The sequence below is a fragment of the Mytilus californianus genome, unplaced genomic scaffold (assembly GCF_021869535.1).
Source record: "Mytilus californianus isolate M0D057914Y unplaced genomic scaffold, xbMytCali1.0.p SCAF_2, whole genome shotgun sequence".
NCBI lineage: Eukaryota > Metazoa > Mollusca > Bivalvia > Mytilida > Mytilidae > Mytilus > Mytilus californianus.
Window position 1 is genome coordinate 63,701,206 of NW_026262668.1, and position 17,347 is coordinate 63,718,552.

At 33.5% G+C, this 17,347-nt stretch overlaps 1 protein-coding gene across 1 annotated transcript in view; it reads right to left on the bottom strand.

The window, feature by feature from the left end:
• Positions 1-17,347, bottom strand: part of LOC127729020 (uncharacterized) — a 66,663-nt gene that overhangs the window by 34,118 nt on the left and 15,198 nt on the right. Inside the window, exon 6 of the mRNA XM_052236592.1 lies at positions 16,287-16,396. Within this exon, the coding sequence (XP_052092552.1) occupies positions 16,287-16,396 (110 nt within the window). The remainder of the gene's footprint in view (positions 1-16,286; positions 16,397-17,347) is intronic.

Consider the following 17,347-nt stretch of genomic DNA (forward strand, 5'->3'; position numbering starts at 1 on the left):
ATTTGTATAATATGATATATAGAAAACGATAATTCAATCGGGTACGGATCTTAAAAGTTTTTGATTTATATGATATTTGGATTTTGTTCTAAAATTATTATGTCCTAGTTTAAATATTAACATTTTGAGGTGTAGCTACATGTAAAGTTCTATACATTTTAAATGTATGTTTCATTATAATACGTTATTTTGATTGGCTAACAGCAATCTCGCGTCATTCTGAAATTAACCTTCATTTCAAAATGAAATGTAACATCCATGATGACACTAGCTTCCATAATAAAGTGCACAGATAAATAAAGAAAAACATGATAGAAATCGTGTTTTCATGATGCTAGCAAAAAAATGAAATTATAAGTATGGAATGCTTCTTTTAGTAATTTTATAGGGCTGTAAAAGCGTTGACCATGCGCACATTTTTAGAATGAAGCGCGGAATTCATACAAAATGTACTCGGTCAACGCTTTTACCCCACAATAAATTTACAAAAAGAAGCATTCAATTCTTAAAATGATTACCTGGTTATTTGTATTTCCTCATCGATTCCTTGTTTACAAGTGTCAGCAACCTTTTTCTCTATCGTCGATCCTATTTCTCGCTCGCGTTTTTTGGGGGCTTTTACAGTTATTGAAGGGATATTCATGGTTGAGAAGAAATATCCAACTCGTTCGGGTCCTAAAGCATACTGTATGTATCATTGCTGGAAACAAATAATAAGTATTATAAAATACATGGCAAAATAATAGAACTGCCCGTAATGTGTTCACCACCTGGTAAGTTGAGTTCACGACATTTGGTTTAGCCCGGTTTTCAGTATCGCTTGTTGCGGTTGAAAAACAAATTTCAACAACCAATGATTTTCTTTAAAAATTTTTTTTATTTTGAATCGAAAAGATAAAGTTTTAACATAATTAAAAACATCATTTGTCACAATACAATGAAGTCATATCATTATAGAATGGAGATGTAAATTAATTTTCGTGAGGACTAATATCGAGTTATGCTTTCTATGTGATGCGTATTCTATAATCAGTTGCATCAATTTACACATCCTGCATTTATAGCGATTTGAAAAAACCCACGGAACAACGTATCACCGCGGCAACATTTGTAAACATTAGTAAGAAAGCCGCGGAGAAAAAAAATATATCCGCGCGGTTTCATTTCTGTGGATGATGTAAAATAGACATTTCTCACCGCGAAAACATGTTTCTCGTTGGTTTTCAAATCGCTATATACAGGGTATGATCTATCATCACTTCACTTAGATCATGCATGGACGAAATCAGTGACATGTGTATGACAAAAAAAGTATTTACATGTGTGACTGTGAGTTTCTTGGACAAAAAAGTCTTTTATACTTACCTAGAGCACTTTGGTATTAATATCCCATATTACAAAGCCTTTGTTTTCCTTATTTTCATCTCTGTGTTGTTTTCCCGTGTAAACGCAATTGACGGATTAACACTGCTGACATTTTATCTTCAATACGCTACCGAATCCGTATCGAACTTCTGCAAGACAGTCCAACAGGTTGAGTGGGAACTTTTTACATTGTTTACAACAAGATAACTGATCTGCTAAATACCCAAGCTCTACAATTCTTCTGCCCTCATTCCACAAAATAAAATCTGAATCAGTTTGCGTTTCTAAAGTACAGGTTTTTACTGGTATGTCATCATCTACTTTTCTCTTTTTCCAAGTGAACTTGCCCTTTTAAGAATGCATACGTCGCTTCTCCGCCATGTTCAAATGCAGGACTGAAACGTCTAACGGGATTTGCATTGCACGTAACAATTTAAAGCATATATATTCCCACAAACTTGCAGTTAGATTTTCTTTTAAAGCATGCATATTGCCGCAAATTTGCAGTTAGATTTTCTAAGTCTGATATGATTATAAACGATATTAATATATGATAAATATTGCGAATATTTAACACGATGATGTAATACAAAGATTATTTATAAGTATTTGGTTTTTTTTCGAATTTCACAGCTGATGTTCTCATTTTTGTTCTTTCCTTTCAATCGCGTATATGTAAAGTTTGTGTGTTGTGATTGAATATGATACGTATGAAAGCGACGCTAATATGAAGGTATTTTTAATATGTAAATATATATATTTTGAAAATTTGAAATAAAGAAACATTTTGTCGTCAATTTCATGTTTGCACTAGTCATGTCTTCTTTGAATAGTCCATGACGTTAAAATACTAAATCCCTGGGATGTGTTTTAGTTGATTTTAGTCTCTGATGCATGATTTTTATTATTAATTGTTTTGGCTTTTAACTAGCTGTCAGTAACTGCGAGTACTCTCAAATCGTACTTTCTTGTTTATTTGACCTGTTGATACTAATTGTATTGCTTTTTTGTCATTTAATTTTATTCAGGGTTATATCTGGTCTATATACCAGCTTTGATAAGTGTTTGGTATAACTATAAATTTTCACGTCTTACTATGAACATCAAAATTATTTATTTTGTAAAAATATTTCCTTTCTCTATTGGTACTGTACACGTATACCTAACAACAAAATTATTTTCATTTACCTGTGTTTAAAGTTATTGCAAATGGCTGATATTTTTGTTCGAGCATATTGTTTTTCTTTAATTGTTTAACATTTCTTACCGTTTTAACATGTTACTTTTAGTATTTTTCCCTTAGTTTATTTATTTTGTATTTACATTGTGTCATAGGTCAAATTTATTTGTTCAGTGTATGTTCAATGGTGTTAATATGTCCTTTGATTGAGTTAAGCTATTTCAGTTGATATTTTATAGTGTGTCTTTATATGTTGTGATGTTACACTATTGTTTCAGAAAAAGGGTGAAGGTTTGGTACCATTATAACTTTTAAACCCGCTGCATTTGTTTGCACCTGTCCTAAGTCAGGAATCTGATGTTCAGTAGTTGTCGTTTGTTGATGTGGTTCATAAGTGTTTCTCGTTTCTCGTTTTTTATATAGATTAGACCGTTGGTTTTCCCGTTTAAATGGTTTTACACTAGTAATTTTTTTGGGGGCTCTTTATAGCTTACTGTTCGGTGTGAGCCAAGGCTCCGTGTTGAAGACCGTACTGTGACCTATAATGGTTTACTTTTATAAATTTTGACTTGGATGGAGAGTTTTCTCATTGGCACTCATACCACATCTTCTTATATCTATTGTCGACAACAGCAGGAACGATAACTCGTGACGTAACGTCATTCGGTATCGTGTAACCTTAACGTATACTAGTATATAAAAATAAGAACATGTGGTATGATTGCCAATGAGACAACTCTCCACAAGAAACCAAATAATACAGAAATTAACAACTATAGGTCACCGTACGGCCGTCAACAATGAGAAAAACCCATACCGCATAGTCAGCGATAAAAAATCCCGAAATGAAAATGTAAAACAATTCAAACGAGAAAACTAACGGCCTAATTTATGTACAAAATAATGAACGAAACAACAAATATGAAACACAGAAACAAACGACAACCACTGAATTACAGGCTCCTGACTTGGGACAGGCACATACAGAATATTGCGGGGTTTAACTAGTTTGTTGGTTCCAACCCTACGTTAACCTGGGACAACGGTGCAACGGCACATGATTACTTTTATACTTCTGTGCCTTGGGTAGGAACTGCATTCTTTCTTTTGAGTAATAACGCATGTGCGTTTTCAAATCCATGCGTTTTACATGCGTATATCACATGTGTCACATGTGTTTGCGAACACATGCAGCGTGACACATGCATATTTTCAGACACGTGCGATTCACATGCGTGGCTACGCATGTGATCGCATGTGTGCCACGCATGTTTTTCATGCGTGGCAGAAAACATCGCGTGTCACGCTTGTTATACACCTGTAACACATGCATTTCAAGGTACATGCGTGACACATGTGTGGCATTTTTTCCCTAGTATGGCCGTAACCGTTAAGGAATTAGGGGTCAAAAACAATACTTTTCTAATGCTGTATAAATTGCTTATTACTTAACCAATTTCAATGGGGTTTAATTCAAAGTCTTAATTCTTGTGGTTCTTTAATATGCTGGTTCTAACCGTGTAATTAGATTTTTGTTTTTTGGCTTTGTTTTTAAATTGGTTCGAAATTGAGGTCCAAAGGGTCCAAAATCAATCCTTGTTTAATTTCATCAAAAATTGAATTATTTGGGTACTTTGATATTCCGAAACTAATCGTGTACTTAGATTTTTTATTTTGAGTCCCGTTTTCAAACTGATCCACATAAAGGTCCAAAGGGTCCAAATCAAACTTGATATGCCGAATCTAACCGTGTATTTAGATTTTTTTATTTTGGGCCTCGTTTTCAAATTGGTCCACATTAAGGTCAAAAGGTTTCAACATAAAATTGAATTCTTGGGGTTCTTTGATATGCTGAATCTAACCATATATTTAGATTGTGGATATTGGATCATATAATAGGTAAATGTCCAATTTCAACTTTTTAAGATCTTAGACCTGATTCATTCTGTGTCATAAACCTATGCTGTGTCTTTAATCATAATCAAAATTCAAAGCTGTATCAAGCTTGAATGGTGTGTCCTTACTTGTCCCAACTGTTCAGGGTTTCTACCCACGACCTACACTTCCCCCTACAATAAAACAAAGTTTTGACTAGAAAGACATCAATTTTTTACGCTTTGCTCCGCTCGCCTCAATTGTTAAGACCTAAATCCTTAGTTTCAACATGTTCTTCCAGCAGAGTTTTTTTCATCTGAAGCTAAAATTGAATGAAGGGGAGGGGGTTGAAATGTTTATGTCTATGGAAAGGGGAGTCTTGAATTTATTTTCCTTCTTCAAGTGGGGACTTGAAAAAATGTTTCTTCCTCCGTCCCCCCTCCCAATGAAAGTAAATTACCATTAGCAATTGATTTATAATTTCAGTCATGTTTAACTATTTAACTATTTATTTTGCTTGTCTATACCATTTTGCTAGGAAAGGTTTCTCTATTAATAAGTTATCAAGATAATAGGCAATGAAACAGCAAAACTCATGAGAGCCCAAATTTTCCAATTGGGACCTTTACTATAGAGCATATTCAGATTGTTTTCATAGCACTATTCTTTTTTTTTTTAAATCTATTGTAGTTTTCAAGATAAACGCAAAATATTAAAAGCCACTGCCGAAAAAAATTGTTCAAGGGTTCACAATTTTTAATGCTTGGAGGGACAAATATTTACAAAACATTTTTTTTTTACCTGAACAAATGTGTTAAAATTTAGAATAAGATACTCGAGTCTTTATTCAAAATCAATATGAAAGGTAGGGCTACATGTAAGTATTTGGACATTGCTCTAGATCGTGTATTGCTCACCATTTAAACTGTTTACAGTTTCTACCCAAAAATGATCATTTAAAGCCAATTACTCCTACAAGGATTAATCGCCGGAATAGATTTGGTGGATATAGAAAGTCCATGTATGTATAGATCTTGATATTCTACGTAATTTGTTTACTGAAAAAGTGGTTTGATAATACTATTTCCCGTTGTTTTTCAATGGAAACTATGTGACATTGTGACCAGTATCGGCAACCTATCAATAGTAAATGGTAATCGTTGAAAGGGGTCTACTCATCATTAATCATATTGAGTTTCCAAACATATAGCTTTGCAGTTTCGGTGAAGAGGATTTTTAAAAATTGACCTGTCAAATTCAAAGATTGACTCTGGTGGTATAATGTTTTACCAATCGGAACTAAATGAAGGTCTTTTGTATAGGACTTTCAATACATTATTCTTGCAAAGATTTATTAAGATTGGCTGAGAAGGTTTCAGAGAAGAAGGTGAAAATGTCAAATTTTACGGACGACGTATGCTTAATGACGAGAATAGCTCACATGGCCTTACAGGCCTGTATCACAATAACAGTTACTGTTGGAAAACTGGACTTTATTTAAAAAAAGATATTTTTAACATCCTCAATCCTCAAGCTTTAATAATTGCGGAGTCTTGTTGGTCCAGCGCTGGAGATGTAAAGGAAATTAATATCTACAGCGCTGAACATTATATCTACAGCGCTTGACTTTAAATATTGATTTTACTTCTGCAGCGCTTCACCTTAAAAAAAATAAAACAACATAACTCTCTATCTGTATGAGACGAACAGGCCTCAGTAAACAATAAATTAATGCAGTTTTTTTATTTTCATTTAGACACCAATCTGATTAAAATACAGATCTTGTTTGTCAATGCTTTACTTACAAGGATCTGAAAACGCTCCATTCTATTTTCTGTTTTAAAGACTACTAGTATTTGGGATTCTCTGGTTTTGTCGGATTATTACACACACACCTTCAAAAGTTTGAAGGCTGAAATTTCATTGGCTGATGTAATAATTACCTGAACAGAAAGTAAAATGGAGTGGTGTCAGGTCCTTGTAACCAAGGCTTACCCACATGATATGTAGCTTGATCAGATTGGTTAGGCACAAACTATTCATCTTTTATGGGCGGGAGCATGTGTATTTCCTTGCGTTCAGGAAAACATATTTTTCGACTTTGGTAAAAAAATTAGCTTTGTTTTCAATAACAAGGTTAGTTTTTTAATTTTATTATTGTTTTATTTTTTCCCTCATTTCCAATGGAAATAAACTAGTTTTTCGCTTCACTTCTGAAACAAATAAAGTCTTTTTCAAGAAATTTGGAACCAAACATTTAAAAAAAAATGCTCCCCCCCCCCCTTTCCCCCAAAAAAAGATGAATGATCGGTACTTTAGCCCTGTTTACAGTTCGATTTCTTGAGTCTGGGGATGTATATATGGGCGGCCTCCCACGAAACCTTTTATATTGCGGGTTACTGTCTAGTTGAAGCACCGCCTCGGTGGTTTCGTGGTAGCGTATTCGCTTCGAGTGCGGGAGATCGTGGGTTCAAACCCCGCCGGGTCAAACTAAAGATTTTTGTTGCTGCTTCCCCGCTAAGCACGCGGCATTAAGTAGTAAGAGCAAAGAGTGGTCGGCTCGGAATCAGAATGATATGTCTAGGTAAGGTGACATGTCTTCCTGTGGACTGTTACCTAGTGAACTAGCACATTATAAAACACTTAGGTTGTGTGTTCGAATCCAGCACGTGGCAGATAAGCTCGACTCCAATCTTTTAAATTGACTAAAATTGTCAGTTTTCCTACCGAAGGTCGGTGGTTCTCTCCGGGCACTAGGGCTTCCTCCACCGATATAAACTGACCGCCACGAAATAGTACGATAGTGTTGGAAGTGGCGTTAAACGCCAATATATCAACCAATCAATCAATCAATCAATCAATTATTCATACCGATATAATTATGCATAAGTAGATTATCTTATAGCTATTGTTATGAAATACTTTTAAAAATGGCTGTGATTTAATTGGTATAGAAAATGAATTAAGATAAAGCGGCAATTCACAAAGAGGGAATACATATACCGGTAAAGCTTGCTTTTGCAATAAAAGTTGTTTTATCATATTTTCGCCGCAGCAGGGAAATTCTTAAACTAGCTCCTGTTTTGATGGATCTAAATCGTCCTCCGAAATGTTTGCAACGTTGATTTTTGTTAAATTGCACTGTCTCATTTTTTCTGTAAAATGCACCATTTCCATTCTCAATTTTACTTTCGGAAGCTGATACGAGGCTAGAGCTGCTAGATCAGAAACAGTAAACTGGCATTCAAATACAAAATGCAGAATATCCTCTGGTAGATCAAGTATTTGAACTCCAGTTGCTCAATACACAGTCCAGGACACATAATTTAATAACTTTGACCGTATGTTCATTATTGTAGACCCATCGATTAAACCTAAACTTTGCAATTCATATTTTGACAATTTTCCAACAATTATATAAGATGTGATTTTTTCATCTTTAAAACGAGGTACCAACGTGCCAATGTTTATCTCTTTTAAAAATCTCAACCCTTTTCCAAACGATAGCTACAGATTAGAGCCGGGTTTATAGACTAAGTGATTCTGGAGAAGCAGATCGGAATCAGTTATGACGTAGACAGTAATCGTTCTAATCGTAATCATGTTCATCGACCATAACAACGATGAAAGCACATCATATAAGGACGTTTTGGCATCATATAATGAGGTAAACCGAACCACATCATTTTAAAATGATTCAAGCACATATTAATATAATGACACAACCATAAAATTATAAAGATGTTCGCACATAATATAAGGGAAAATTCACATCATATAAGGATATTTGCACATCATATAAGTATATTTGAACATCATATAAGGACATATTTACATCATATAAGTATATTTGCACATATAAGGATTTATGAACAACATATAAGTGTATTTGCACATCATATAAGTATATTTGCACATCATATAAGTATATTTGCACATCATATAAGTACATTTGCTCATCATAGAAGGATGTTTGCACATCATATAAGGATATTTGCACATCATATAAAGGTGTTTGCACATCACAAAATGACAAGTGCAAATCATATAAAGGTAAATGCACATCATATAATGAAGATGGGCATATCAAGACAGTTTTGGCATTCCATAAATCATAATAAAAATGATGATGATGATGATGATGATGATGATGATGATGATGATGATGATGATGATGATGATGATGATGATGATGATGATGATGATGATGATGATGATGATGATGATGATGATGATGATGATGATGATGATGATGATGATGATGATGATGATGATGATGATGATGATGATGATGATGATGATGATGATGATGATGATGATGTCTAAGACAAATAATGCGATTAATATTTCAAACATGACTATTATGTGTAAGATTCGACAAACAGGCAGTTGATACTCAGTTTAAGTGAAAACACATCACATGGTATAGTGTGCTCACATGAAGCTTGATACCAAATTTAAGGAAGCTCAGATTTGTAATCTCTTAGAAAATGCGACGAACATTTCATGGGATGGACGAACGGACGACCGGACGGACGAACAGATGGACGAACACAGATAAAGCAGTATACTTTTTCCTTCGGAGGTAGCATAGATTATCAACTTCTTACGATCTACGGAATGCTAAAACTGTATCATTGGCACTCATACCACATCTTCTTATATCTAATTATTATGTCCATTTTAATTATACGGTGTGCATTTGCCATTATATGATATGATTTTATTCTTATATGATGTGTTAATATCCTTATATGATGTGCAAATATACTTATATAATGTGCAAAGATACTTATATAATGTGCAAATATGCTAAAATGATTTGCTTATATACTTATGTGATGTGTATATAACTCCGATAACGAGTCAAGTAGCTTATTTGTAGATCTTGTCTAGCTGGTAATTTTTGCTGTTAAAAGTTACTTTCTATCTATTATTGTTTTCTAGATAATAAGCAAACATGCAAAAATAGGAAAAAATCGTCATAAAAGGGCAATACCTCCAATAAGGAGTCGACTAACAATTTTGGTCATTCAAACTTCTTTGTAGATCTTTCTATTATAATTATCGAGATGATAGGTAAATGAAAAACAATTTATAAAATTCGTCGTTATAGGTCAATAATTCCTCTGAACATCATCGCTTCTGTCAGATTTTATCTATCTATAGCGGTTTTTAAGATAATAGACAAATTGCCTTTTATCCTTTTGTTCTATGTTAAGCCATGTCACCCCATCGGACACATTTTTTAAACTAGATACCCTATTGATGGTTGTGGCTAAATTTGGCCGAGTAGTTTCAGATAAGATGATCTTTGTAAAAGTTAACGGATGACGACAGACAACGATGACAACAAACAACGGACGCCAAGTGATGGCAAAAGTAAATACTCATCGGTCATTTTACATTAAAAAGCAAGAAACTGCATAATCACGACGCACCTCTTAATTAACAGATTATTTTTTTTCGAAAATATCCCCATTTAATTAATAAAGTGTAACCAAAATTGGAACACATAATATGAAAAATAGAGACATATGTTGGATACACAAGCTATTTTCAGATATCAAACATACAAGTCTTAAAAGTAATACAATGTTACCTGGCAAAATTCAAATCCTTTTTAACATTAAGCTAAGTGTCAAAAGTTTTATATCAGTGTCCGATTTATTATCAGCTAGAGAGCTGCACATCTAAAAAGGCTAGTTTGACTAACGAATTAATGCATGAATCTGCATAAAGTACAATTCATTAGCGTGTTAAAGTTACATTCTTCAGCATTTTTCTACAATTTTAATCTAGTAGCCGTATTTGCTTATTATCAAAGTGACCAATAAGTTCCACTACTATCTCAGGTTAGGGTGAAGGTTGTCGCCTGTTAAAACGTTTAAACCCGCTGCATTTGTATGCACCTGTCCTAAGTCAGGAGCCTGTTGTTCAGTGGTTGTCGTTTGTTGGTGCGGTTTATAAGTGTTTCTCGTTTCTCGTTTTTTTATATAGATTAGACCGTTGGATTTCCTGTTTGAATTGTTTTACACTAGTCATTTTGGGGCCCTTTATAGCTTGCTGTTCGGTGTGAGCCAAGGTTCCGTGTTGAAGACCGTACTTTGACCTATAATTGTTTACTTTTTATACATTGTGAATTGGATGGAGAGTTGTCTCATTGACACTCATACCACATATTTCTATTTATATTAAATGTATATTGCGTTTCAATTTGGCAGTGCATCGTAAGCCTATTTGGGAGGCTGTAATGTAATATTGTACTTATATGTATTTATTGTATATATACAGGTTGCACTATAATAAACCATTCATTCATTCATTCATACTCAATCTAATTAAAATATAGATCTCGGATTTCGTTATACTACGTTATACTACAGCTTCGTATGTAGTATAACGTAGTATAACGAAATCCGAGATCTATATTTTAATTAGATTGATTCATACTAAATGTATAGATAGATTGAATATTGATTGTTGTTGTTTTTATACCATATGTATGCACATTTGTGTTTTAGAATATAACGTGAAGTTAATTACATTTGTCATTCCAAAATCCAATTTAATATAACAAACCAAGCCAGATTAAAAATTGTATTCCGTATTTTTCATTTTCTTACTAAGTCAGTGGTCATCCTATTAATGGCTGTTATTGTGAATTAAGTTTAAGGACTTACGGTGTAGATAAACAAAGTGGGATGTTTGTGCGCACACAAACCATGTTTAACCACATTATTGCATGCTTGTACCGAATCCGGATTTCTTGACTGTGTGTTGTTCATTGTTTTTTGTTTTTGTTTGCGAGTCTAATTGTTTTTTGGGCGAGTCGAGTGTTAGTGTTTGATTTGCTTTATTACACTGTCAAGTATTTTTGGTGATTCCTGTTATAGTTTTTGTTTAAGTTTCTTTTTTCGTATGAACCTGCATCTCATATATTCAGGTCAACTTGAGATTAGAAAAGGTCTGCTTCATATCTTGATATTTTTCTTGATAGTGACACTGGTTTACAACTTCCAACTAGAATCTACAACTACAAGATTGCAACTTTCCAGTTATTTACTCCCCATTTCGCGACAGTAACACATCAGATGCCTCCATTGTATGGCGTATCCATATCGAAATTAGTATGTTACCATCCTCCATGTTTACACAATACGAACTTCATTAACAAGGATGTGATCCTAACACATTAACTGCTCCAACAGAGTTATGAGGAAAAACGACTACATCGACACTACATAAGTTTTACGGTCACCAACAAGAATGCGTTTATCGATACGATGTGTCTGTCAAAAACTTGCTAGGAATATGTTTTCGTGACTTTATGGATTTCATCCATGAGTTTTTGTTTTTACCTTGATTTGTATCTTCTTGATGGATTTATGAGATTTCAAAAAACAGTACACTACTATTGGCTCTGTTTTAGATAGCCTTTGTCGTTGTTTACATATACAGATGATAGATATCATTAACTTTTAGATTATGAAAACGGCAGTGAAACTAAAACAGAAAAAAGGCGCACTTTAGTACATGTTTAACTAAATTCCGGAGTACTTGAGATGACCACGGTTTTTGGTGAGGTTCGTGTTGCTTAGCCTTTAGTTTTCTATATTGTGTTTTGTGTTTGTCTTTTCGTCGTTTTTCGTTTTTTGTCATGGCATTGTCAGTTTGTTTTCGTTTTTTGTCATGGCATTGCCAGTTTGTTTTCGTCTTGTGAGTTTGAATATCCCTTTGGTATCTTTATTGTGAAAACAAAAACTAAATTCAACAGGTTTTTTTTTTTAGATCAACGCACTTAAGACTACTTGACACGATTGTGTCATTAAAACAATAAAGAGGCGGAAGATACTACCAAGAGGACATTCCAAACTCATAAGTAGAAAAGAAGCCGACAACGCCATAACAAGCAAGAATGTGTCCATAGTACACGGATGCCCCACTCGCACTATCATTTTCTATTCTCAGTGGACCGTGGTCAAAACTCTAATTTGGCATTAAAATTAGAAAGATCGTATCAAAGGGAACATGTGTACTAAGTTTCAAGTTGATTGGACTTCAACTTCATCAAAAACTACCTTGACCAAAAACTTTAACCAAAAACTTTAACCTGAAGCGGGACAGACGGACGGACGAACGAACGAACGAACGAACGAACGAATAGACGGACGAAGGAACGGGCGGACGAACGATTGAGTTTTGTATAGTTTTACATTTGGTGATCATTTTAAAAAAGAGCAAATAAAACAACTGAACTATGTGAACAATGCAGATTATTTATTTGCTATTGCTTTCCTAAAAACGTATGAAGTTATTGTTTAATAAAAAAATTGATGAAATAAAAATATATATGATGCAGATAGAATTGAAGCAGGATGATCTGACAAAAGAGTAAGTTAAAGTAAGAAATAATCAAAATAATTTCAAACATGTCTTACAATAATACCAAAAACACAATACACAATTTGTAAGTAAATCTTAAAACTGAACATGATAAAGACATAAATGTTCTTGTCACGTTTAGTATCAGACGTGGTCTAAATATGTTATGATGTGTTGAAGGTTGTATCCATCTGAAAATTAAAAGCATTTTCTACTGTTTGTCCATTCGAATAACCGTGGGCGATCCAAAAGCATTTTCAATTATATGTCATCCCGGCTGATTAGGCTTCTTCAAAAAATGCGTCATTTACCGTTGAACATAATCTAGAAATTAAAAAAGAAACATGAAATTAAAATAGTTAATAATTTATCTACTTATAAATCGACATTACAAAAAAAGTAGATCTACAACTTCTGTCGGAGTGTCAATTGCAAAATGACTCCGAGATACGGTCAGTAATTGCGAGCATTATGTTATACGCTTTTATGGAATAATGTTGTATTTACCATTGACTTTGTGTTCAACCGAAGCTACTAATTCGCAAAGTCATTTCTAAACACAACATTGTACCTAGTCTTACATATATCATTCAGTTGAGAACTTTCCCTGAATGTTTTTGATATTCGTTACCAAGGTTAAAACATCTGTTTTAATGATGGTCAATTCGTTCCTAAAAGTGAATTCGTTCTTCAAGGTATTTTTATTTAACTATTATGAAAATGTGAGGGAGGGTTGAGTTCTAGAAAACCTAGATTAACCTTGCAAAATGTTCATGTGTCTAGCAAATATTTCTAACAGTTTGATCTTTTTATTGGACAAATTTGGTTTTTGGTTGCACATTAAGAGCATATCCTCATTGTCAAGACACAAATATCTAATTACAGTATCTTCATGGTTTTATTATCTTGTTGTGTTACTGTCTTATTAACAAATATAAGAGTATATATAAGTTCAATAAGTCTAAATGATAGCGCATATCCGAATAGGCAGGTAACATGGACTTACTTGCACGATGTCTGGCAATTAATTAAAGCCCATTTGAAATTGTGACCTCCACACATTCCGTACATTGCGATCATTGGACACAGTTGATCCTTGTCTTTATTAAATTTAGTGCACTCCTTCGATTGTTCTGTTGGCAAAAAAACAACTAATTTTAGTATGTGGTAAACTTAAATGCAATGGTGGCACTTAGTTTCAAAATTTCATATCAAATTGGTTTATTTCACTATAGTTTCATAAACACTAATGAGTGCACGCTCAAGTATCCACTGGCAAGTTCTTTGAGCTGACATAAACCTGTTGGAGTTTATTGTAAGTGAAACTTAGATCATACTGACGCATCTCCGAGAAAATCTCCATTATATCATTATACGACAACAATTTTTCTGGATAGTATGATAACTGGAAATTTTATAATTGATATTGACCTGTATGGAAGTGAGGCTAACTACATGAACATATGTATCAAGGCAAATTGATGCAGTAGACACATAGATGCGTGTGCATACATACAAACAATACATTGATATATACATATATAAACACTTATTCTGTGAAGCACCTGATCCCATGGAGTTTATGTAGCTGTTCCCTAATGGGTATTCCTAGATATCTGGTTGGTATTCTACGGACTTTTATGGACCTGGACCTACTGGCCTACAAATCTTTTAAGCAGAAAATATAGGGCTGATCCATAATTTGAGGCATGTGTTTATAATTAATAAGTATTTCGAAATGTGTAATGGACAGCAATATTGTTATGTAGGACTTGTTGGTCAAAACATTTAGATTAATCCTTTCCAGATCTTGGTCATTCAAGATGAAAACATAGGTATCTTCTTGCATTTGAAACATGCACTTTCAGTTAATCTACAATCTCAATTATTTGCCCAAGGTCAGCGGTTCTTCTGACTTCCTCCACCAATAAAACAGACCGCTATGATACACATGTAGGAGAAATACTGCTGAAAGTGATGCTTACAAATGTTAACTCATTCTACCAATCAATTAATTACTAATGTTAGAATATTTTGCATTAATTGCTTTATAAGAAATGATGAAAACTTTAAGGCTATGGGCCCGTATGCATAAAGCTACTTAAGTTAAGATTTGTTCCGAACGGACGGATTTTTCTACATGTCCTACGATAAATTAGTATTACGATTGCATATCTTAACTTAAGTAGCTTTATGCATACGGGGCCCAGGTTACAAAATGCATTGTTGGGTCGATCGTTGATCGTTTTGACATATATTTACAAGTACCATTTCACCAACTTAATATCATCATTTGCATTCGGTATAATGCTGAACTGTTGCTTATCAATCCTCTCAACTTTATTATTTATCAAGAAATATGTATATTTGAACAAACAAAAACATCAATCCGCTCAACTTTATTATTTATCAAGAAATATTTGTATTGGAACAAAAAAAAACGGTAAATGATTTATGTCCGCTATATTGCGCCGATTGCTAGATGCCGGTGAACATTTTCAGGTTGAATAAGGCTATATACAGAAAGAAGTCCTAACCGTTACTTCAGCTTTCATCAATTCCGTATAGCTTTCATTAAATATACTTACTACAGTCTGGATCAGTTCCGTCAAGCTTACAATCGCCTAAAATAATCAATGTGTTTCATAATTATTTCAAATTTTATCCATGTGAAAAAGGACAAGTAAATATTAAAGTCAGGCAAAGTTGATCTTAGATGAACTTGGCCATTATGTTTAGGCCTGTTGGTCATATGGCTCGTAACGTTGCATCTCTGGCTTTAACATTTTTGTGTTTGAGCGTTCCTGATGAAGGTAAATCCAGAAAAGCACATCTGGCGGACGAAATGTATAACATAATAGAATCACAGCGAAACGATTTAAAATTTCAAAGTGCACTCTTACTATCAATTTCAGTTTGGTCGTACGATATCTGAAGTTATGATTGACTTTGCTCATGGATATAGTTATTGGTTGTATACAGATATTCCGATAAAACATGGTTATATATTCTTGAAGACTCATTGGTGGCCTTGAGCTGTTTTCTGCTCTTTGGTCGGGCAATTGTCTCTTTGACACACTCCCCTTTTCCATCCTCAGTTTTATTTATTTTGTATAATGCATGTTATGTAACATAAATCTATATAAACGACATTTGATTTATTAAAAAGATACGAAGACATGGTTTGTCCTCAGTTATTTCATTTAAATCTTGTATTTGTAGTTCGTTTCCAATCTTTTCGTTGTGTTTTGTTAGATTTGTTTGCTTGAATCGTTCTCGTATCATTTCCTAGCGTAAAATTTTGTTTGACATGGAATTCGGAGTTCCTTAAGTTTTGTGAAAGCGTATTTTCGGCGAATAACAAACTATATCACATGCAGTACATGTAACTGATATGTTTTTATTTGCTTTAAACATTTACTTGGTGATTTTTGATATTATATTGAATGTTTTGACTTATAAAAAATAAATCTCAACTTACGGCATGTTTGATCTACACATTTCCATCCAAGTCCACTGTCCTTTGGCACCATACATTCAGAACATACTTTCCCATCCGTATAGTCATAAGGTCTCGAATTGTAAGATACACTTAAACAAAATGTAAGAATAATTAGCCGATTTTGAATTTTTGCTCGCTACCTGTTATATAATGTCATATTAAAACTTGAAACGTTTTTATCAATTCAATATTGTTTTATTATATTTGTAGCAAAAAATAACAATGCAGTTGAGCATTTAATAAAAAAAAAATGGTAGGCACCTTTGTCGTATATTGTTTGCAAGTTTAATTAACCCATTTAAAAAAAATATTCTTTGTTTCCAGCAAATAAATTCACCACTAATTGAGATTTTTATCCATTAGAAAGACCCATTCTAAGCGGGCGTCTGTTTTAATTATTTAATAAATGTATAAATATTATACAGTTCGTCCGGTAGGAATGGAAACATACATATTGTATAACTTTCTATTTATAAGGATTGTCATTGGCTTTGCACATTAAAAAACAAAAATTTGAATCAACCTATCGGGAACTTTGATGTTTTGTTGCAACATAAATTTCTGACACGCTGTTCCCTATCCCCAGTAGTCACGCTCTAATAAACAACACTGGAAATTATTATTTAATTTGCAATCATCATAATATGTATGAGCATTATGTTTAATATCAAAAGAAAACACACAACTATCAGTAACCTCATCATAGGTACAATATACCAGGATTAAAAATATATACGCCAGACGCGCGTTTATTCTTCAAAAGACTCGTCAGTGACGCTCGAATAAAAAAAAATTAAAAAGATCAAATAAAGTACGAAGTTGAAGAGCATTGAGAACCGTGAATACTGCATGTCGCTTTTAGCCGTATCAAAGTGAAATGAATTATTTTCATAAATTTTACAGCCTTCAGATGCTGACGCCATCTTAGTAAACAATACTTCGGTTCTTTGATTATGAAAATATTATCAATTCGTTGAACGAAATGATCTGTTTGACACATTGATCCAGTATTAGAATGCATTAGTTTCAAAGTTTAATGC